At 43.8% G+C, this 24,244-nt stretch overlaps 1 protein-coding gene across 1 annotated transcript in view; it reads right to left on the reverse strand.

Moving 5' to 3' along the window:
- The window catches only part of AAK1 (AP2 associated kinase 1), a 164,713-nt gene that overhangs the window by 15,729 nt on the left and 124,740 nt on the right, over positions 1–24,244 (reverse strand). Inside the window, exons 13-17 of the mRNA XM_055120573.1 lie at positions 20,936–21,124; positions 16,285–16,514; positions 14,445–14,602; positions 10,955–11,059; positions 6,897–6,992 (exon numbers count right to left, since the gene is read on the reverse strand). Coding sequence (XP_054976548.1) covers positions 6,897–6,992; positions 10,955–11,059; positions 14,445–14,602; positions 16,285–16,514; positions 20,936–21,124 — 778 coding nt within the window. The remainder of the gene's footprint in view (positions 1–6,896; positions 6,993–10,954; positions 11,060–14,444; positions 14,603–16,284; positions 16,515–20,935; positions 21,125–24,244) is intronic.

Here is a 24,244-nt window from a genome sequence, read left to right on the forward strand (position 1 = left end):
GCCATTAAAACTAAATTTAAAATGTTCGGGAAAAAATTCAAAGTTTAGATATCTGTATACAACTTTCTGTTTGCTTTTGGGCTACACCTGGTGGTACTCAGGGCTTACTTTTGGCTCTGCATTTGGGTCACTCCTCATGAGGTCTGGAAGGCCACATGGGGTGCTGGGAATCAAACCCAGTCAGCTATACACAGGGCAAGCAAGTGCCTTACCCACTGCACTATCTCTCCAGCCCCTGTATTTAACACTTTTAAAAAAATTTTTTTATTAGTGAATCACCATGAGGTACAGTTACAGACTTACAAACTTTCGTGCTTGCGTTTCAGTCATACAATGATCGAGTACCCATCCCTCCACCAGTGCCCATTTTCCACTATCAATGGTGTCAGCATCCCTCCCACCACCCCTACCCCGTCTCCTCTACCCCACCCCGCCTCTGTGGCAGGGCATTCCTTTTTGCTCTCTCTTCTTTTGGGTGTTGTGGTTTGTAATAGAGAATTAAGTGGCCATCATGTTCGGTCTGTAGTCTACTTTCAACCTGCATCTCCCATCCTGAGCTCCTAGCACTCTTTACTTGGTGGCTCTTTCTCTATCTGAGCTTCCTTTTCCCCCAACATGTGAGGCTGGCTTCTAAGCTGTGGAGTAATCCTCCTGGTACTTATCTCTACTCTCTTTGGGTGTTAGTCTCCCATTCTATTTCTTTATATTCCACAAATGAGTGCAATCTTTCTATGTCTGTCCCTCACTTTCTGACTCATTTCACTTAACACAATATTTTCCATGTTGATTCACCTATGTGCAAATTTCATGACTTCATCTTTTCTAACAGTTGCATAGTATTCCATCGTGTAGATGTACCAAAGTTTCTTTAACCAGTCATCTGTTCTCGGGTACTTGGTTTTTTTCCAGATTCTGGCTATTGTAAATAGTGCTGCAATGAACATACGAGTGCAGATGTCATTTCTACTATACTTTTTTGCATCTCTGGGATATATTTCCAGAAGTGGTATTGCTGGGTCAAATGGGAGCTCAATTTCTAATTTTTTGAAAAGTGTCCATACTGTTTTCCAAAGAGGCTGAACCAGTCAGCATTCCCACCAGCAGTGAAGGAGAGTCCCTTTCTCCCCATATCCTTGCCAACACCGGTTGCTTTTGTTCTTTTAGATGTGGGCTGGTCTCTGTGGCGTGAGATGATTGTATATAACATTTTAAATGAATTTCTATTCTTGAATGCTATCAGGAACTCATATAAGCAAAATCTAACGTTATTGAGAAAGAGGAACACAAAATTCTTGGTGATCTGTAAATCAGGTGATTGATGAAAACAAATAATGGATTTCAGTGCCTCAAGCCCCCTCCCCGCCAGCACTAGGTAACCTTTGGTCTGAACAAACATTTAAAAATTTTATGACTCATGGGAAATGGCTTCTCTGGATGTAATGGTAAACTTTCTGGGATAGTTCCTGCCAAAACTACATGAAGACTCAGGCTCAATTTCTCCATTAAAAAAAGTTTCAAAGGGATGAAATCCCAAAACAAGTCTTAAATTTTGTGTGTGTGTGTGTGTTTTTTTTTTTTTTTTTTTTGCTTTTTGGGTCACACCCAGCGATGCTCAGGGGTTACTCCTGGCTTTGCACTCAGGAATTACTCCTGGCGGTGCTTGGGGGACCATATGGGATTCCAGGGATTGAACCCAGGTCGGCTGCGTGCAAGGCAAACGCCCTACCCACTGTGCTATCGCTCCGGCCCCAAGTCTTAAATTTTGTAATGATTCCATCCTCCTAGGAAACATTTCACATGAGCTTTCTGTTTCCGATGTATTGGAATTCCAGACCCATGAACCCAGCATATTGGAATACATGTGAAAAGCAGAGTGGGAAAAAGTACCTGGATTTGGAGATTACTTATTTAATTTTTTAATATGACATACATTTTTGGAGCTTCAGCTAGGTTCCATATAATCCCCCCAAATAAAGCAGCAACATGAAAAAAAATCAGAGAGCCTGAATCTAAGTTAGCTAAGTCGCCGAACTTTTCTAAGCATCAGCTTTTCTTACCTGTGAATAAAGGATAAGAACTACTTCAGAGAGTTGTCGGGATTAAGTGGGATCACTGATCAGAATTACAGTGTATATATATATAATAAGTTAAATGTTTATATGGCATTATCTTCTCTTTTAAGTAGAGGACTATGGGGTGAAACCTTCAATGGTTAAAATTCTGAAAATGGGTAGTATTCCAGATTTTACTTAAAAATCTTGGTATGACACCAGAATAAACAGAACTTTTTGAGTGAAGTGAAGTGTGAATAAGAGTCTAACAAGAAGAAAATGTACTAGGAGAAAGAAACCTGGATTGTATCAAGTTTGTACAGCACTTTGGAGAAACTAGAGGTTTTCGTACTGATTGGTCAAAGGTCCTATCTATCTTGGTAAAGATGAAGTGGAAAGTTAGAGGATAAAAGTTAATCATCCATGGGTGAAAAGTTAGTACAAAGGTTAAGGTATTTGGGCGATGGCCATAACAATTTTGATCCCTGCCACTAGCTCTGGTTCTCCAAACACTGCCAGGCATGGCCCCTGAGCACTGCAGTGTGTCTCTCACCAAAACAAAACAAAAAAGGGTTAGTCATTCAACATCTGAGAAAATCAGGCTGTTGGAATTCTGCATCCTATTATACATTAAAACTCTGGCACCACATATATTTATTTATCTGTTCTCTAAGGTGATCAAAAGGAAAATCAAATAAACACATAGCAGTTGGGCATCCATCAAACTCACCAAAGCTACATGTCATCCGGCAGCCTTGTCAGCATAAAAATATTCATGGCTATGATTATTTTTTTGTACGCCAGCTTCTCTAAGAAAATTCATGATGCTATGGAAAAATTTTTAAAAGTTCCTTAGAAAAAGAAAACCAACATATCTACAATTATCCAGCAGATAAATAATTGTAGATTCCATCCATTGCAGAGCAAGGGCATCTACTTTGATGGCTCTCAGCTATGCAAAGCTTCAATCTTTATGAAAGAAACCAAAATCACCATCTAGGACTGTCACAAGCAGGACCATCCTACTGGGAATAAAGACCAGAGCCAAGGCAACCAAAGCATTTCCTATTTTATTTTTCTTTTTTTGGTCATACCCAGCAATGCACAGGGGTTACTCCTGGCTTTGCACTCAGCAGTCACTCCTGGCAGTGCTTGGGGGACAATACGGGATGCTGGGAATTGAACCCAGGTTGGCCGTGTGCAAGGCAAACACCCTACCCGCTGTACTATCGCTCCAATTCCACATTTCCTGTCTTTATCCTCATTTAGAGTTACATGGGAACTGTCCAGCCACGATTTCATCTTAATCTTGGGAAGCCACTCCATTGGGTAGGCTCTAACACTGTCACGTTTGAAAAGAATGCGATTCAAAAGCCACCTAACTATTCAGAGGCTAGAACCCAAATTGCCTGAGTTCAAAATTATTTATATATTTCCCAAAGCCTTAACTTTAGCTCTCTCATTAAAAGCCTTCTTAATCTAGTAAAACATACACTGTCGTGGGTTCCTTCCCATGGAAAGGAATAATTCGGGACAGTGTGAACACAACAGTGTCACGGCCTCACTGCCTAAGCTTCAAGTGCTTAGAAGCGGACATGCCCACCAGTCAGACTATCTGGAGCTTGAAAGAAAGATACATGGGAACATTTGAAAAGCATATCAGTGGGCAGTTATTAAATGACAGGAGACAGAGTTCCGTGACTGTCGGCATCAAGAGAAGCTAGGTGTGGAAGGTGAGCACGTATGACAAACACACACACCAGTTTGGAACTGAAGTGGAAGTGCTACAGCTGCTGGCTCTGTGGTTCCAGGGAAGAGAGAGTCTGTTTGCCGAGGGACCATGGAACTTTTGGCCCTTTCCTCACACAAGCATCAGCCCACCAAGGAAGGCTGTGTGGGTGTTGGATAAGAAAGGAGCTGCGGAACCGAGTGTGCTACAGGCTGAATGTTAGGGTAAGTATCAAGGTGACTGTGAAAATAGGCCACAGTGGCCTGAAGTCTGGAGGGCACCCTGAAAAATTAGGAAGGAGCTGAAGAATCTGCTGGACCTGGTCACTACGTTCATCCCAGGCTTTGGGGAGAGTTTTTGGCCACTGTGAGTGGTTCTTTTAGGCAAATGAAGAGAGCAGGAGGGCCTCGCTGGTGGCTGGCATAGGCGGAAGGTTACAGGGATAGTAGCTGAGAAGCAAGGGAAAGAAATGAAGGTATTGGGCCTTCCAAAGGCCATAGCCTCAGTTTTTATATCATCCATTCCCACCCAATCTGCAAATATTGAAGACTGGAGAATACTGTGGTGAGTGTCAGTCACTCCCTCTGAACACTGACATTCCCAGGGGGAAAGACAAGAACTGTTAGGATAAGGGCTATGGAGAAAAAGGTCAAACAGGCCTGAGGTGTATCTGAGGTTCTGGATTAGACCCCCTGCACTACACACATATGAAAGCTCAGGAGTGTAATCGATAGTGTCCATTTTACCATCGGGGCCTCTCTGAGAAGGTTTATTTACGCTGAGGCTCCAACTTCAAATGACAAAGAACATAATTTCCTGGAAGAAAAAGCTCTCTGGGCAGAGTGCTAACAAGAGCCAAGGCCCTGAGGTGGAAATAAACTTTAGTCTGTTAGAGAACAGATTCGGGGGAAAACACTATGACTTCATGTTAGAGAGACTGCCCGGGGCCAGATGAGCCTTTTAGGTCATGACAAAAAGTGTGCATCATATGTGACATGCTCGGAGAGTCCTCGAGAGCAATGTATTTGGTTTCTGACAGGTTGCGTCAGATCTGAAAGGCCAGAAAGATGGGATGATATACCTGGAGTTTCCCATCAATGCTCCAGATGGATCATTTCACTGGAATGAAAGTGTCTGCCAGTCACAGCAGCAGGAGAGAAATATGGAGGACTGGGAGACAGGAAAGATGGCACGAGGAAGGCAGGACGACAGCCAACTGGCTCTCTGTCCCCAAGGTCCATGAAGCCTATGCCCGACCCTTCTACCAGTGAGCAGACATCCTTTCTCTGTCTGGAAGGATCTGGAGCTTGGGATCCTCATCCCTGGACCACTGGTTTCTGTTTCAAATGCAAAGAACGGTCACTTTTCTCATCGTCTGGCCTACGTCAGGAGGTCACCACTCCGTGACTACGGCCCATAGACTGGCTATTTGGCTAAGAGCCAGACAAGAATCTGACAAGGGGTTTCAAATCGAGAATTCCTCATCTGATCCTACAACTGCCACAAGAGGGGCGGAAAAAGCCAGGGCCATGCTTCCAGTGATGTTTTCCTGTCTTCGCTTGGAGCTGGCTCCACTGCCAGGCCGCCTGAAAGGAAGCAGAAGCATCCCTTCTTTGCTTTCTTTACCTTATAATGAACAGATCCTCAATTTTTTTTTGGGGGGGGAATGGGAGTTATTGAGGGGAGTTTGGCCTCTTCCCCCCCACCAAAACCAGCTGTGTTCAAGGCTTACTCCTGGCTCTTATTCAGGGATCACCCCTGGGGGCATCATATGGGATGCCGGGGATTAAAATGGGGGCAAGGCAAGCACCTTACACTTATACTAGCACTCTGGCCCTCTTATTTAACTTTTGGTTTACCTGTTTCCAGTTTTAACAAGCTATAAAATAACATGGTACTACTTGATCCAGCTAAGTTTTTGTTTCCCCTTAGAGGAGTCAACAGATTCTCTAGAGAAATAACTGTGTGTAGACAGAGTGAGTATCACAACGACCTCTGGGCAGTCAATGACCCTTAACATCTTGGGGAAAAAAGAAAAACTGTCTTAAAACTAGGAACAGGCAAGAGATATAGGAAAAAAAAGACTATTAAAAACAATATGACTGCCAGATGTTTAGTTTTCTTTTTTTAATGGAGAGGAGAAAAGTGTTTTCCATTTCTCACATCTTGTTATTTCACACCCACAAAATGATGGGAAAGGGAGCAGGAAGAAAAATCTGTGTTCATGAACTCCAAATGGTAAGCACAGAGTTAGTGTTTGGTTTCTGGGCTATGCCCAGCGGTGCTCAGGACTGATTCCTGGTTCTGTACTCAGGGATCACTCCTGGTGGTGCTCAGAGGACCATATGTGGTGCCAGGAATGAAACCCAGGTCAGCTAGTGCCCTACTCCCTGTGCTACTGTGTTGGCCCTCAAGTTAGTGGCCTAAAAACTGCTCCAATCAGAACACTTGAAAAAAAAATTGTTGGCCTGTTACCTAAAACTCAGAGTGAGGGAGACTCAAGGGATTCTGGGATGCATGAAGCCCAACTTACTCCACTGATGAGGAGGCAAGCCCAGAGGTTGTCAGGACGTGGGAAGCCAGAAAGGGAACCCAGATCTCCTGACTGACATTCCCTATCAACTTATGTATTTTTACCTACAAAATAAAAGCTTAATATTGGAAAATAAGATCTGGATAGGAAGTTGCTCACAATCCAATCATACTATAGCCACTATTCACATCTTGTTCCTCTATCACATGCTTACAGCCCTCCTCCCAGCATATTGTTACAATCACATTGCACTAGTGCTCTTTCCAATACACAGGCCTTTCACATCATCATTAACATAGACAGGCATATATATATATGTGTATATATATTTATATATAACTGATACAATATGGAATAGGATTCACTATAACCTAAACTGATTTTATTATCTTTGCTAAGGGAACATGGCTTCAAAGAAAATTCCCCCCCTCATAACTGACACATAACACAAGTATCCAATAGCACTTATTATTAGGGCTTTGGGTTCAGATTCTATTAACAAAGTCTTTAATACAGAGCTCTCAAAAGGTGCCAGTATGTAAGTATCAAACTACTTAACCTCAAAATAAGTCTATTTACCTACCTGGTGCATCAGGTACTTGAAGAGGAATGAAAGGGTCAGATACGCTTAAAAGTGGGAGGTTAGAATCCACAGTCTGCCCACCCTTCCTTTTTTCAGCTGAAGAAGGTAGGAAGGGGAGGAAAGGTGAAAGAGAAAAGGAAAGAGAAAAACAGAAAACGTCAAGTAAATCTAGATGAATTTATCATTAATGCAACAGCTCAAATTTAAGCTTTAACACAGAGGTAGAAAAAGAGGAAGGAGTGGATTTGACCCAGTGGACCAGCAAAGTACCTGTGAGAAACTGAGCTTGGTGCTCACAACGTACTCAGTGAGGCAGCGGATGGCAAAACTAGGATGTCCAGACATAGAGAGTGTGAGTTCTTCCTTGGGTACCGTGGCCTACAGTCATTCATTCCAGAATGCTGATAGCAACTACTACGCATAGCACATAAACATATCTTGGAACATAAACATTATTTTGTAATCAAGCATACACAAATACACACACACAGATCCCTTTATGTACCTATATATCTCTATGGAATATTGCCCTCTTGAGGTCCTTATGTGATTAAGTTCTATTTTATCAACAAATGTCTAGAGAGACAGATAGGAAAAAAAAATAGATTTTTTGCTAACTGCAAAATTAGACAAGCCCTTTAGATCTTGTTTAACATACCATTGGCATTCACTGTATAGTTGGAAAACATATAACTTACAGAAATGTATACCTACTATTAGATCATGAAGGAATCTTAGAATTTTTCTAGTCTACTAGTCTACTTTTCTTTCTTTTTTCCCTTTTGACTTTTTGAGTCACACCTGGCAATGCTCAGAGATAACTCCTGGCTCTGCACTCAGGAACCACTTCTGATATTTCTTGGAGGGGGGCAGATGGAATGCCAGGGATAGAACCCAGTGGGTTGAATGCAAGGCAAGTGCCCTTCCACTGTGCTATCGCTTTGGCCCCCAGTCTACTTTTTTTTTTTTTTTTTTTTTTTTTTTGCTTTTTGGGTCACACCCGGCGACACACAGGGGTTACTCCTGGCTCTGCACTCCTGGCGGTGCTCAGGGGACCATATGGGATGCTGGGAATTGAACCCGGGTTGACCGCGTGCAAGGCAAACGCCCTCCCCGCTGTGCTATTGCTCCAGCCCCTTACTTTTCTTATTTTTAAGAAAGGGAAAAGAAAAAAAAAATTTAAAAACCTAGAAGTTAAGAGACTAGTCAGAGGCCCACCAGCAGATCAGAACCCAAGATGAGCTAACTGTTCTTTAAATTGCACTTTAATATCTCTTGCTCATTAAAATATCCTTCAGCCATCTACAAAGTGGCTTGATTTCTAAAATACATATTGAAATAATTACAGGATCATAGGAAGCATCTGTGCACCTCCCCCAAAGTGAGATCTTTCACAGCTCTGCACAAAAATCACTGACACTGACTGAGTACTGTTAACCAGACTTTATTACGAGTTTGACAGGTTTCCTCATGCGTCATTTCTGTGTCCTTGCAATTCCTATGCCCCCGTGGGGAGGAGCAGGAGCCCCACCACAGTGACAGCACTGCCCCACTGCAGCCCGAGTGCCCGCCCCGCCGACACATGCCTCTGAAACACGCGTCTGTGCCCAACCCTGGGAACCACTCGCCTCTGCTCAGCTTCTTTAAAGGTAGACCAAGGAAGACAAGGCTAAAATCACCGTTCTGTGGGGGTGAGGCAGGTGATGCTCTGGGAAATCCCAAATGATGCTCTGGGAAATCACTGCTCTATTTATGTCTCAAATATGTTTAATGACACAACATAATTAAAAGTTTAATCTATATCTAATAAAATACGTCTGGGTAATGTGATAAAAAGCAATGTAGCACTGTGCTACAGCACTGTTATCCCGTTGTTCATCGATCTGCTCGAGCAGGCACCAGTAACATCTCCATTGTGAGACTTGTTACTGTGTTTGGCATATTGAATACGCCACGGGGAGCTTGCCAGGCTCTGCCATGAGGGTGGGATACTCCCGGCAGCTTGCTGGGCTCTCCGAGAGGGATGGAGGAAAAAGCTATGTATGAGAATATACTGTAAATTTTCAGTAATTCTCTTCTCTCGGGGTAGGGTCTTGAATTTCTTTATTGTGTTTCTGGAGGCTTTTAATTATTTCCATAAATTCTCACAAATCAATCAGTATAACTGAGCACTAGAAAAATGGTTTAAATAGAGATACATGTCAAAAAAAATCTCAGTTACTTAACATAGTACAAAGTATTTAAGTAAACAAATAATTCAATAGGCTGTTCAATGTGTAGATTCCAAGGTCCAAAAACCAAACCCCAACACCCAAAATAATAATAAAAAATAAATAAATGTTTGGCTTCAAGATTATTTATAAGGTAAAAATTATTAACAACCTTGATTATCAGAAGGGATATTAAATAAAGTATATTACTTTATGGAGTAGCTTTCCATTAAAATTATGTTTTAGACTAATACTTATTAACAAGGAAAACTACTAATTCCTGTAGGGCACTAATGAAATGAATAACAGACTAAATCTTGGAATACTTCTCCTTAAAGCAAAAACTGTGTAGGCCATATTACCATAATGCAATTAAAAATATCCAAAGCAAATCTTGCTTAAGGAAGGAATAAACACTGCAATTAAAAAATCAAGGCGAAGGAGATAGCACGAAGATTAAGGCATGAAGGCGACCATGGTTTGACATGTAGCACCATAAATGGTCTCATGAACACTGCCAGCACTGGTCCCAGAGCACAGAGCCAGGAGGCTGCCCTGAGCATCACTTGGTGTGGCCCAGAAACGAAGAACAAAAATCCAGAAAATAAAGAGAAAAAAGCATATTACATAACTGATATTAAGGTTAGTGCAGGGAGGAATGCACTTGACTTGTATGTAACCAATTCCAGATCGATCCCAGGTACCTCACATGGTCCCCCTAAGCACCTCCAAGAGTCACTCTTGAGCACAGAGCCAGGAGTAGCCCCTGAGCACTGCCAGGTAAACCCCAAACTCCAAACCTCCTACTGACCTTATTACCCCAAATTAGGGAATGGTTGATAAAGTGCTAACCAGAAACAACTGGTGAGGTTAGAATAACACCAATACAAACTAAAGCAAGCAAGAACGAAAAATATTTAGCTTACTGATGTGGAGAACATGTACCACATTAAAAAAAAAATTAAAATGAAAAAATGTAACTATAAAGATGTACACTAAAGTCCCAAGCTAAGACTGAAAATCAGGATGCTCTATTTCAGTGAGAGAGATAGGTAATCTTATTTAGAGCCACAGAAGTATCTAACAGCCTTAAAAGGTTAAAAGTCACTAACAGAATGGTATCCCTGGGCTATTTCTTAGTGGCAAGACTATGGGGACTATATGCTTCTTTGATATCCTTTTCTATAATCACTAACATAAAACAAATGGGATGGCTTATTAATAATGCAGAGATATTGGGGCTGGAGTGATAGTCCAGTGGGTAGGCACTTGCCTTACATGCAATCGACCAGGTTCAATTCCTGGCATCTCATATGGTCCCCTGAGCACTGTCAAGAGTAATTCATGAGTGCAGAGCCAGAATAACCCCTGAGTACTGCCAGGTGTGGCCCCAAACACCACCCACCAAATAGTAATGGGGAGATGTGAATTTTTTATCATTGCTTTTATAGGTTTTAAAAAGTCTCATTTAAAAAGAGATCTCCCCCCTCCTGTAAACACACACACATACACACACACACACACACACACACACACACGTCTCTTCTAATTCATAATTGGTTTGCACAATTAGAAGAAATTATCAAAGCACAGTTTCTGAAACTTAGAAATGTTTGTTCAATATATGTCCTATATATTACTGGCAGGTCATGTTGTCATTTTAATTCACAGTGGTTTGAGATTTTTCTTATCACCTGTCTTTTCTACAGGAAATCTTTTGAATAAAAGAAGATGAAAGTAACCGCTAGGATCTGGGGCTCCCCAGCATGTTCAAGTTAGCTGTGGAGCAGAAACAATGCGGAGGTTAGTAAGCCTGAGTCCTGAGTTTTAGGTGTTTGCCATACTAACCGGTTCCAGCAGGAAACGAGGAAGGGGCGAAAGCATCACCTTGGGTTGTCTGAAAGCCGGGGATCAAACTCTCAGCCGAGCCGCCAAGCTTCTCAGAATGTTTGCCTGGAGCGAAAAAACAGCACTCAGCTCATTCCTGCAGAACTCAGGGTGTACCCAAGCAAGCTGAGGATGAACGGCACCTCTGGCACTACTCTCAGACCTGGGTCCCATTACTGCATCACGACCACAGCTACTCAAGGTCCATACCTAGTCATCATAAGAACTGAGAGAACTACTGATAAAAGGAAGTTTTAAAAATCAAAAGAGAAAGGGGCTGGAGCAATAGCACAGCGGGAAGGGCATTTGCCTTGCACACAGTCGACCCGGGTTCGATTCCCAGCATCCCATATGGTCCCCTGAGCACCGCCAGGAGTAATTCCTGAGTGCAGAGCCAGGAGTAACCTCTGTGCATCGCTGGATGTGACACAGAAAGCACAAAAATTAAAACAAACAAACAAAAAACAAATTATGCTTAAAAATGGTTAAAGATGAGGAGGGCTCTGGAGGATAGTTCGGTGGCAAAGACTCTTGCCAGCATGAGCCAGCAGCTGAACAAGGAGAAATGAATCATCAAAACAGACTCAAGTTAGGGGTTGCCCTTGGCACTGCCCAGGGTATATGTGGTACAGGATAATCAAACCCTGGCCTTCCCCTTGCAAAGCACATGCAACAGCCATTGAAGTATCTATCTAGTACACTTCCATCTATCCTTGGTATAGTTATAAATTGCTGTAATGTTTCTTCGATTGAGTTAGAATGTATAACAATTGCCTGAATTATGTCTGACTTTCTCTATTAAAATATATTATAAGAAAAAAAATACATAAGTAGATGATAGACATAGACAAATGGGAAAATAAGCCAATTAAGCTGATAGAAGTGTTTGTGTGTGTGTGTGTGTGTGTGTGTGTGCGCAGTCGAATTCTTCATTTCAGATTGGTGGAGTCAATATCTGTTCTTTTCTAAATTTTATATTTCTGATTTGTTGCCTATATTTAGAATATGACCCAAATTTTAAGTCTAGAATAAAAAAAACAAGAAGTTTGAAAAAAAAAAAAAACAGACTCAAGAACTCAGACTTGGAAACCACTGAACTTAATCTGTGAAATTCTGCATAACAGAGGTTTAGCCTATGGTCCCTGTCCCATAAGAAAAACTTTACCTAGCTTTTTTTTAGAAATCTATCTCAAATTAACCATGAGAAAGCTCCTGGTAATTGTGCCACTGGCTACTAAGAGCCTGCAGGGAGTCCTGGTGACCCCAGGGGGCGGCAGAGCCCACTTTTGGAAAATGGCCTAGAACAATAGTGGGCAATGCTAACACACAACTTGACAATCAGGTGTCAGAGCTAAATCCTATGCCATCTCAACTGTTGGATAGTTCTATAGTTCTATAGTCCCACAGTCCTTTCTTCTCCGCCCTATCTTGAGTAACACCCATCACAACCATCCAGAGGCACTCCCCTTCCTCTTTAACTTCTCCTCTGTGCTCTGCTTCCCCTATGTGTTAATCACTTATTTTCCCAAACCAGACCCTGTGACTTGTAAAGTCAGATTCTTCAGAGGACTTTGGATTTTGTATCTGCAAGTGAAATTTTGCTTTTCTCCTTCCTTTATGTCCTCTGCAGCTTACTTTAGAGCAATGTCTTTTTTGTATGGACACAGCAAGAAGTTAATGCTATGCTTTTGTAATTTGGGAGTAAACTGACTCCAAATAATATTTACTCTTGGGCATCTGTCATATTTACTCGACTTAAGCCTCAGTTACCCTAAGTTAGTAACACCCCAAAAGGAGGGTCCAGATGAGGGACTTGGATAGACCCAGGGCAAGCCGTAAGTTACCCAACATCAAAAAGGGACAAGCGGTGAGCTTCCCTGTCATCAAAAAGGGACAAGCCAAGTGCCATAAAACTTATGTTAAGAGCATAGTCATGGACAGACTCTGTCATGACCCAAAAAGAAGTAGCTGAATAAGCACCCTACTGGGATTAGGAAAGACTAACCTGGCCTGAGGACTGTGGTCTGGGATATATAGCAAGATGTCCTCAGAAAGAGCCAACCTTTAAGCTTAATATATCTCTGACTGTGTCCATACAAAATGACTAGAAATATTATTCACTGTCACCCCATTGCTCATCCATTTGCTTGAGTGGGCACCAGTAATGTCTCCATTGTGAGAATTGTTGTTACTGTTTTTGGCATATTGAATACGCCACAGGGAGCTTGCCAGGCTCTGCCGTGCCGCTGAGATACTCTCAGCAGCTTGCTGGGCTCTCCAAGAGGGGTGGAGGAATCGAACCTGGGTTGGCCATGTGCAAGGCAAATACCCTACCCACTGTGCTATCGCTCCAGCCCAAAAATATTATTAAAAAGTAAATTTAAGATGACTGTTGAAATGAACTAAGGAAAGGAGGAATATGCCCTTAGATGGAATTCTGCCCATGGGCAGATCTAACAGGATGAGATTTTTGTCCTAGCAGAAGCTTCCCCTGAAAAAAGGGTTTTAGATCTGTTGATTGTGCAACCACACCTGTGTAATTGCTACCCCCAACTCCTGAGGATTTTCTATATATAAGGCTGTGAGACTGAGAGTGAGGAGACTGGAATAAATGGCAACCATCCAAGTGCCCGTCACTGCCTGCTGGCAGGGGTAGGGAGGCATGGCCAGCGAATGCACATGGCTCGCGCACACACAATTTGAACTCACACACAACTGTTAAAAGGCAAGAAAACAGGCCCATGGAATACATCACCAAGGCCAGGCCATACGGGCATATACGGGACTAACAGGTTTTGTTTCCAGCGCAGCATGGCCCCCCAGCCCTGCTGGGTGTGCCCCCTAGCCCCACAAGGCAGGAAAGTAATACACGTTTTAAAATATCTATAAAACAATATTTAACTAAAATGTCCAAAATAATACCACTCTCTGACTTTGATTATTCCTTTACTAGGTATTCTTTTGGAGCTGTATCATATTGCAGAATTTTCCCAGGGTGCATGCTATAGTTTTTCAAACTATGTATTTATTTGTAAGAACAAATAGTTTGTGTGTGTGTGTGAGTGTGTGTGTGTGTGTGTGTGTGTGTGAGCATGTGCACACACATGCACCCATGTGTGTTTTCAGCTTTCCAAATTAGACTGTGTGAGGACAGAAACGAAACCTTCCATTTACTCGTTTCCCCCGCCCCCCTCTGTGGTCAGCCAACAGGTACTACAGAACTCTGATCATAGAGAACGACTCAGCATCCTGGGGAAGGGAATGCAAATGGGCCAGCAGCTATGACTTTCTTAAATAATGAGGATGATGAAACATTTAGTGTGCAAAAATGCCTCTTGATTTGTTCTCACAGTTCCTAATCAAGCCTTTGAGGGAAAGACTGACCCAGGTCTACATTTTCCCATGTACATCCCTCTCAAGTGGGAGAACTACAAAAAGACCAATTTCGCACCTTCCCCCAGCTTGGCAAAGTCCTTGTTCAGCAGTTCTTCAGCTGTCAGTTTGGAGAAATTATCGTCATCGAATGGATTCCATGTAGAACCTTCTGATGGATTATAAACATTTTGCTGGGAGGTCCGAGGGGAGCCCGAAGGAGTGGTGGTTGCTGACCTAGGTAGATTCCCATCCCCACGAGATAAAAAAAACATAAAAGTTGAAAAGAGTCAACCTATTTTTGTTTCAAGAGCAAATTCTTTTCTGAGTCAAACCATTATTTTTCAGTGTTTTTCTAAAAGTGCTTTCCACCGGCATGGAATGCTTTCCAGACACCCTCTTCCCTGGGTGAAACAAAAGTCTCCCTTTTCTTCACGATTCACTATTGTTTATCACGTTAATCTGCCCATGTTCTTTAGTCTCCTCTGAAGAACGTTTCAATTCAGGACTCCAAAGTGACCTCTTACTAGGCTTGTCTCTCCTGTGGTGACCATGGCAACATCCATACTAACTGATGCCTAGTCAAACTGCCTCCCATCGGTCAGAATGTAGCACTCATAGAATTAAAGCCCAGCATTAGTGGTCACCATCATAATTAATGAGAAACAAGGATACAATCTTTTACTTCTATGCATTATTACTTAGTATCTCCTAAATTATCTCTTCGTATTTAGCTAGTACTTTGTTTTGTTTTTATTTTTTGTTTTTTGCTTTTAGAGTCACACCCGGTAATGCACAAGGATTACTCCTGGCTCTGCACTCAGGAATTACTCCTGGCCATGCTCAGAGGACCATATGGGATGCTGGGAATCGAACCCGGGTCGGCCGCGTGCAAGGCAAACGCCCTGCCCGCTGTGCTATCACACCAGCCCAGCTAGTACTTTGAAGATTTTTCCAAACTATAGTGCCTGATTCCAAGAAAGTTGAGGGTCTGAAGATGCACGTACTCAATCAATCGTCTCTGCATTCTACTTTATGACAGGCACTGGGCTTTCAAATGTTAAGATACAGTCTTCCACAGTCTTGGGAGAACTCACAGCTAGATACGCGACCAAATGACGATGTTACAATGTGACATATACTTTTTTTTTTTAAAGTTCTAGACAAAATTATATAAATACCAGAGGAAAAATCAAAGAAAACGTAACCTCTGGCATGCATCTTGGTGAGTAAGTAAGATTTCTTAGATGGACAAGGACAGTGACCGTTCTGGGAGATGAAACAGGTGAAAGCATTCATGAAAACTGAATACTAATTAGTCTGCCAATGTGATCTAATGTTTTTTTGTTTTGTTTTGCTTTTTGGGTCACACCTGGCAATGCACAGGGGTTATTCCTGGCTTTGCACTCAGGAATTACTCCTGGCGGTGCTCGGGGGACCATATGGGATGCTGGGAATCAAACCCAGGTCGGCCGCGTGCAAAGCAAAACACTCTACCCACTGTGCTATCGCTCCAGCCCCGATCCAATGGGTCTTGGTCAGTGAGTTTAGGTATTACCCCACAGGCAAAGGGAAGCCAAATGGAAGACTGTCAGCATGGCCAGACTTGGTCAAACCAAGACTCAGGTAACATTTTAAAGGACATAGACTGGATAAGAGAATGGGAACAGTGAGGCATGAGGGAAATGATACCTTTGAATCCATGTGGCCTACGCACAATAAGTATATCCAGTGTCATACTAAACGGAGATGCACACCACTACACACACACACACACACACACACACACACACACACACACACACACACACACACACACACACACACACACACACACACAGAGCTAAAGATTCCACAGGAAAGCCCATCACAGACCTGGCACACAAGTGTACGAAGGATAGAGGGGAAGCGCCACATACTTGGATTTGTTGAGACTGGCCTCAGCTGCAGCTGCCTGGAGCAGCTGGGTCGATTTGCTGGCAGGTACCCCAAAGACCGCGCTGTGGGTTACGTCACTGAGAATCCGTCTGTGCCCAGCACGCTGGGTCTTGGGAGATGATGGGGGCGTGAGAGATCCAGATTTCTGCCCCTGGACGGCAGGGGGTGGAGTTGTTTGAACCTTTGGTTGTTGTCGTACTGGGGCTTGAATCTGTGGGAAAGAGAGATGAAAAGGGCCCCCCCACAAAGGGGAGGGGGAAACGTAAACAGGCAGGCATAACCCAAAAGTCACAGGAGAGCTAAAGTGGGACTGGAATGACAGAGTCAATATGAAGTGGAGAGGAGAAATCGGGCTCTGACTATCTGAGCTGAAACTCTGGGACTGACACCAATATGGCATTTTTCTAATACTCTATGTACATTTCTTTTTTTTTTTTTTTTTTTGCTTTTTGGGTCACACCTGGAGATGCACAGGGGTTACTCCTGGTTCTGCACTTAGGAATTACTCCTGGCAGTGCTCAGGGGACCATATGGGATGCTGGGAATCTAACCCGGGTCGCGCTCTACCCACTGTACTATCGCTCCCAGAGTGATAAATGGGAGTAACCACGAGCAATTCAACCCAGAACCTCTGACTGCAGAAGCTAACTCCTATCTCTAAAGACCTGGAGTGTTTCCTAAGGGACTGTTGCTGCTTCTGAGTTCATAGCGACACTCATTCAGAATGTCCCCTGAAAGCTTTCTTCAAGATTCCACTACCACAGGCAGAAGAGAGTGAAAATGTACCTCCAGCTAAAACACATTTGAGCTGAATGGTTTCTGCTGAGAGATCCCTGACTCATTAATAGACACTAGGCCACTCGTTTGCAGTAAGTTAGAATTCTGGCATGATAAATGGCAAAGCGTCTTCTTTCGTGAAGACTCTTTAGTGTGGCAATCCTTGAGAAAATGTATGACACTGGGGTAGTAGAATCAATTTAATTCATGCCTTGGTTTGGAAACAGTGCTGAAGAATTCAGTAAGGAATATTAACCAGAGTAAAATCACTTTAAGTCCTTGATGATGGACTGATCTAATAACACAAAGATGAGATGCAGGGCATTTTCCAAAGGCAAAACCAGCTGTTAAGAAAAACAATGAGGAGAGAGCATCCTTGAAGCCATATGATTAGCCTTGACGCATGAGTCAAGGACTACAAAGTGCTGAACCAAAAAAATGAGCACAAATAATGTTAAGGCCACTGATCTTTTCCCCTTGATTCTGTCAAATCAGAGATATCATGACTGAAGACTCCTACACGTGTTGGGTATTTAACTATCTGCTCTCTCCAGGCCCTCATCGGGTCACAGCTGCCTTCCATGCTGCAGCTCAGCCCTCACATTCTTTTTTATTTCTTTAAATTTTTTTCTTTCTTTTTTTTGTCTTTACAATTTTCATTAAAAAGTCATAATTTACAAAGTTACTGATAGCTGCGTTTTAGGCATATAATAATTCAACATCAATCTCCCCACCGGTGTCAATTTTCCTCCACCGGTGTTCCCAGACTCCCTCTCCACCCCAAGCCCCACTCCCATTCTGCGTCAAGAGTCAGCCTGGGAGAGTTCACAGACCAGAGGGTATGGCGGCCTACCCCAGGAGGCTGACGGCCTTATTCTGACCTTATTCTGACTCCAACTTTGCTTTATATTGAGATGGGCCATGTGCAGATGTAGCCACTCATCAGCGGGCTGAGGGATACGGTATTGGGTGCAAATACCAACAGAACTTGGGTCTGAAGGACCAGCAGCATGCCTGTCCCACAGCTTCCTGCAGGTTCCCAGGGCACTCCTGCTGCAGCCAGTAGAATCGATACATGGGAATGGGAGCGGCTGTACGGGCAGAACTGCAACTGCTGTCCTCTTGGTGATTGTGACAGTCATTACTCCTCAAGGGTTCTTCACGGGCAAGGGTGCTTTTATTTTGAAGAATTGAAACCAGTGGTTTACAGCCTTTTTACCCCTACAGATGGGAATCAGTCCACAGAGACATGCTCAGGGCTTTGACTCCTGGTTCTGCTCTCAGGGTTCACTTCCGGTGGTGCTTGGGGATCATAGGGATGGAACCATGGGGGTAAAACCCGGGTTCAGTACATGCAAAGCAAGTGCCCTATCTGCTGTACTATCATATCAGCCCTTTTCTTAGGTTCTTTCTCTTTATTTTTGATTCTTGGGCCACACGCAGTGATGCTCAGGGGTTACTCCTGGCTCTGCACTCAGGAATTATTCAGGGGACATCTGGGATGCTGGGGATCAAACCTGGGTCACCCATGTACAAGGCAAGAGCCCACCTATAGCTCCAGCCTCTTCTTAGGCTAATTTTTAATACAGCCAAAATCTCAATGGTACAGGCCATTTTTCCGTTGCAAACAACAATTAAGATGTTGAAGGGTGTCCTTTATTTTCACTCTCTGGCTTTACTATGAAAGTCTGGTGCAGGTCACTGGGTCACTGGAGAAGGGGGCACATCAAAACTGGAAGCTTTCTGACTCCTGACTGAAGCATGTCCCGTTCTTGTCCACTCTGTGCCTCCACCAACTGCCCCTGAACAGAAGAGCTCTAAGTAGTTTTCCATCCAGGGAACATGGAGAAGGTTCCTAATTCCTTCCAGAAAGAGTGGGCACTTTTCCTTTATTCACATTTTGCAGAGCCTGAGACTGCATGCAGGGTGTCACAAGGCAAGTGAGGAGTGTAGACTTTAGCCCAGGGACAGCAGGGGAGAAGGTCTCGTAGTCACTGGCAGCTAGTCACTCTGTCACCCTGGAAGGGCTTTTGTCATTTTTATCCTTGTACACAGATCAAGATTTGTATGTTCTTAGTCCGCTCTGCAGCTAGCAACTTGTGTATCCTGGGTAATCACTTTTTAGCCTGGGCCTCAGAATCTGATGCCACCAGACAAATGACAGCTCTATCGCCCAGTATTTATAAAAACTCCTCTCCCACTAAGAAGAGGAACACCATCTTCGGTTAAAAATACAGAGTGGCTGTCTACCACACAGCTGAAGACTGAACTGTTCCAGAACTGAAGGTGCAAAGACACCTTAACCGAAACTTAAGGACAATCTATTTACATCACTGTTCCCTTTGGAAGGGATGTGGGTTCATCTTGGTTAAAGAAAGGTGACAAAATGCTATTAGAAATCAACCCACAGAAAGGCAGTTGCTTACTTTTCCTTCCTTCATCTAGGCGTTGGACTTCCCTGAGGATAAAAGAGTAGCTATGACACTATCACCTTGGTACTAAAATGTCTTTTCTATCACTACGCCAAAAACACTCCAACTAAAGAATCAAGGGTATTATTAGGTCAAAGGTACAATGTGCCTGGGGGCTAGAGTGATAGAAAAGAAGGCAGACGTTTGCCTTGCACACAGCTGACCTGAGTTTGTTCCCCAGCATTCCACCTGGTCCCCCACACACCACTCAGGAGTAATTCCTGAGAGCAGAGGCATAAGTAACCCCTGAGCATCGCTGGGTGTGAGGAAGGAAGGAAGGAAGGAAGGAAGGAAGGAAGGAAGGAAGGAAGGAAGGAAGGAAGGAAGGAAGGAAGGAAGGAAGGAAGGAAGGAAGGGAGGGAGGGAGGGAGGGAGGGAGGGAGGGAGGGAGGGAGGGAGGGAGGGAGGGAGGAAGGGAGGGAGGGAGGAAGGGAGGGAGGAAGGGAGGGAGGGAGGGCCTGAAGATACTGACATTGAGTGACCAATTGGGAGAGGAGATGGAGGCCACTAGCCGGAAGTGGAAGCACCCATTTTCTACAAGATGGCTCAAACAGACCAGGACTCTCTGGTGCCAGGGGAATTAGGCCACACAAATGGTCCCAGGCAAGCAGGCCATGAGGGCTACTGTGTGGCAGATATCAATGAGGTGGTAGCAGTGCCATCCGGGACAAAGATACAGCACTGCCAAGACTCAGGGTAAAGGCGGGACAGACAGCAGAGTGAAGGAGAGAGAAGGCGCTTGCCTTGTGCACTGCCAACCCCAGTTAAATCTCCAGCATCACCAGGAGTGACCTCTGAGCTCAGATCTCTGAGGAAAGGCCTCAATAGCCAGACTGCCCCTGCAAGGGCAAGGAATGAGCTCTGCCCTGCCTTGGCTCTTTGACCATGCAACACTGGCACCGGCCCGACTGAGACAAGAACTCTCCTGTCACTGCCATTTTAGAGTGATAGGTAAGTGACAGATTATCAATAGCCCAGAACCATCTTTGTTTTAAAAATAAAATTGCAACAAACTGGGCTATACCCAGTGATGCTCAGGGGTTACTCATGACTTAGTGCTCAGGAGACAAGGCGGTGTCAGGGGTCAAGCAGAGCACAGGGATATGGGTTCATCATAGTTAAAGAGCCCTTGAAATTATCTACCCAGTCCTAGAGTGAGTATAAAAATAATAATAATAATAATAAGTCTGCCTTCAGTGGAACCTCTGATGTGCCCTTGGACAGCTCAAGGAAAGATGGGACACTGGAAGCACCACTGTGGGGAACAGCCTCCTGCCATCCACCAGGATCCGCACCCGCCACTCCGTGTCCCCTCCTGCCCCTTTCCCAGCCCTCACAGGTGTGCTCTCTAGCCTTTCTGTTCCCAGCCCTATCTCATTCTTACCGCTGGCTCCTGGCCCGGGGTGGGCTGGGGGGCTGCAGGGGGCTGTGCTGCGGCGGCTGAGGGCTGCGGCTGCTGCTGTTGCTGCGGCTGCTGCTGCTGCTGGTAGAAGTTCTGCATCAGCTGCTGCTGGGAACCTCCTTGGGACACCACAGGGAACTGAGCAATTGCTGGTTGCTGGGCTGCCTGAAACTGTGCAGGAGAAGGTCAGTAAAAGCCTGTTTCAGAGTCCTATTTCACAAAGCGGGGCTGTCTCAGCAGCAGCTGAGCACGATGTTGCCGCCAGAGGCCAGGGCAGGTGGGAGGCTTCTAGCCTGGCCGGAGACAGCCAGACTCCCTCCACCATGCCACACTGCCCCCCACTCCAGCCCCCCCTTGCACTGCAGACGAGGCTGATGCACCTCAGGGCCTCCGGCTGGCAGGAGCTGATGAACACTGCAAATGTTAACTTAGCTATATAATTTTTATAGAAATATCAGCTAAGAGAAGCAAAAAAAAACAAAAAAGAATCTCCTGATCCCAGAACTACTCCCTCTCATAAAGGGATTTGGAAGTAATCAAGATAAAATGGTCCCGACATGACCAGAATGAAGCAAAGAAGAGAAGACACTGAGAATAACCAAAATGATAGCCCAGCAATAAGTCATCAGAAGTCTTTCTGCAAATTATTTCCCAGCGGTTCTACCCCTATCAAACCTCCCCTCCTATTTTTTTAATACTTTATTTAAACATCCTGATTTACAAAGTTGTTCATAATACAGCTGTTTCAGGCATTCAACATTCAACACCAATCCCACCACCAGTGTGACCTTCGCTCCACCATCGTCCCCAGTTTCCCACCTATCCCCAAGCCTGTCCCCTAGGCAGGCACAAGATTGTCTAGAATTTACTGCTTGTTACAACACACACTAAAATATTACTCTTATATTAATAATTCCCTTTGTTGTGGGGGGCACATACAGCTCAAACAAGGGCCTACTGAAGAACAAAAGTTGAGGGCTTATCTCTGGACATCCTATTATTGCTACTTACTTGGAGTGTTAACTGAGATGATAGATTGTCCATAGGGGCAATGTTCGAGTATTAGCAAAGAATTACATGTCAATATGGCTGCCTATTTATAAGAACAAAATGCTCAAAACAACCAAATGTCAAATAAGAAGGAATAGACTAAATGAATAAAGTATGCAATACCTCCTTAAAAGGGAACACTTTTGAGTTGTAACAGGAATAAGAGATGCCTCAACAGTTGGGATGGAAGTTATAAAATTTTGCAAATTTCATTTGGAAACTACAAATGTTTCACATCTTCACAAAGCAAAACCAAATCAAAATTAAAAAATAAAAAAGCACACATGCAATACAAAGCAAATAATCTTGTGCATCAAGAAGGCAGCCAAATTTACCATAAAATGAAGCGCTGTACCTTCTAAGCAAAGAACTCTTAAAAGTGTTTTTACTTATCACATGGCTACTGTTACTCCAAAATGCTAAGTCAAAGTAAGTAATTAGGTTAATTGTTGCTAATCAAGATTTCCAGATGAGGGGAAAAGATCCCCACAAAACAAAAGTTAAATAAAAATTCCCTAAAACCAACCTGAATCAGAAATATAAATTTGAATTCACAATAGTCTAATAGTCTATTAACAAAACAAAATACATTCCTAACTGGTCTCTTAAGAAACCTAAAAAAAATCGTTAGCACCTAAGAACAGTAGAGATAAGGGCCAGGAGGATCGCTCCACAGCTTGGAAGCCGATCTCACATGCTGAGGGAAAGGCATCTAGGACAGAGAAGGGACCACTAAGTAGATGATGGTTGGAGGGCTTGCTCAGGATGGGAGATACATACTGAAAGTAGACTATGGACCAAACATGATGGCTGCTTAGTACCTACATTGCAAAGCATAACACCCAAAGGAAGAGAGAGAGAAGGAGTGAATGCACCTGTCACAGAGGCAGGAGGTGGGAAGAGGTGGGGATGGTGGGAGGGATACTGGGAACATCAGTGGTGGAGAATGGGCACTGGTGGAGGAATGGGTATTCGATCATTGTATGACTGAAATGTAATCATGTAATCATGAAAGTTTGTAAGTCTGTAACTGTATCTCACAGTGATTTATTAAAATAATAATAATAAATTTTAAAAAATTGTTAGCAGGTATTTCTAGCACCAAGACTATAGTCTCTACGTGTCACTTCTACTAAAAGAAAACAGAGCTCCGTGCAGAAACGGCTGATTCCAGGTGAAAGCAGAGTCTGGAATGGCTGCACCAACAGGAGAAAATCATGGAAGACAGCTGACATTACCAAGGGCCCTGGAACCAAAAGAAGAGCCTTCTACTGGCCAGATTTGGGGAAACTAGACCATCAAAACAGGCGATTCTGAGGAAGAGAAGGCAGTGCAGAGGGCTGGAGTGCACGCTTGCGCATGGGAGCCCTGGGTACTACCCCCAGCACTGCTGAGAGAAACTCCCAAGCAGAGAGATAGGAATGGCCTGAACACTGCTGAGCTCGGCACTAGAACCAAACCAAAAGGCCCCAAAACAAGCAATTAAAAAAAATAAAGATATAATTCCCCCACCCCGCAATGTCTAAAAATATTTTGGGGCTAGATATGTTAAAAATCTATGGGTTCACGCTGTTGGAGAGGATGTGGGGAGAAAGGGACCCTTCTACACTGCTGGTGGGAATGCCGACTGGTTCAGCCCTTTTGGAAAACAATATGGACGATTCTCAAAAAATTAGATATTGAGCTCCCATTTGACCCAGCAATACCACTGCTGGGAATATATCCCGGAGAAGCAAAAAAGTATAGTCGAAGTGACATCTGCACTTGTGTATTCATCGCAGCACTGTTTACAATAGCCAGAATCTGGAAAAAACCCGAGTGCCCTAGAACAGATGACTGGTTGAAGAAACTTTGGTACATCTATACAATGGAATACTATGCAGCTGTTAGAAAAAAGGAGATCACAAATTTTGCATATAAGTGGATCGGCATGGAAAGTATCATGCTGAGTGAAATGAGTCAGAAAGAGAGAGATAGACATAGAAAGATTGCACTCATCTGTGGAATATAGAATAACAGAGTAGGAGGCTAACACCCAAGAATAGTAGAAATAAGTACCAGGAGGTTGACTCCATGGTTTGGAGGCTGGCCTCACATTCTGGGGAGAGGGCAACTCAGAAAAGGGATCACCAAGTATAATGCAGTCAGAGGCCATGCGGGGGAAGGGTGATGTGGGCTGAATGTGGGCTAGAGACTGAACACAGTGGCCACTCAACACCGTTATTGCAAACCACAACACCT

This window comes from Sorex araneus, chromosome X (genome assembly GCF_027595985.1).
Source record: "Sorex araneus isolate mSorAra2 chromosome X, mSorAra2.pri, whole genome shotgun sequence".
In the NCBI taxonomy this organism is placed as follows: Eukaryota; Metazoa; Chordata; class Mammalia; order Eulipotyphla; family Soricidae; genus Sorex; species Sorex araneus.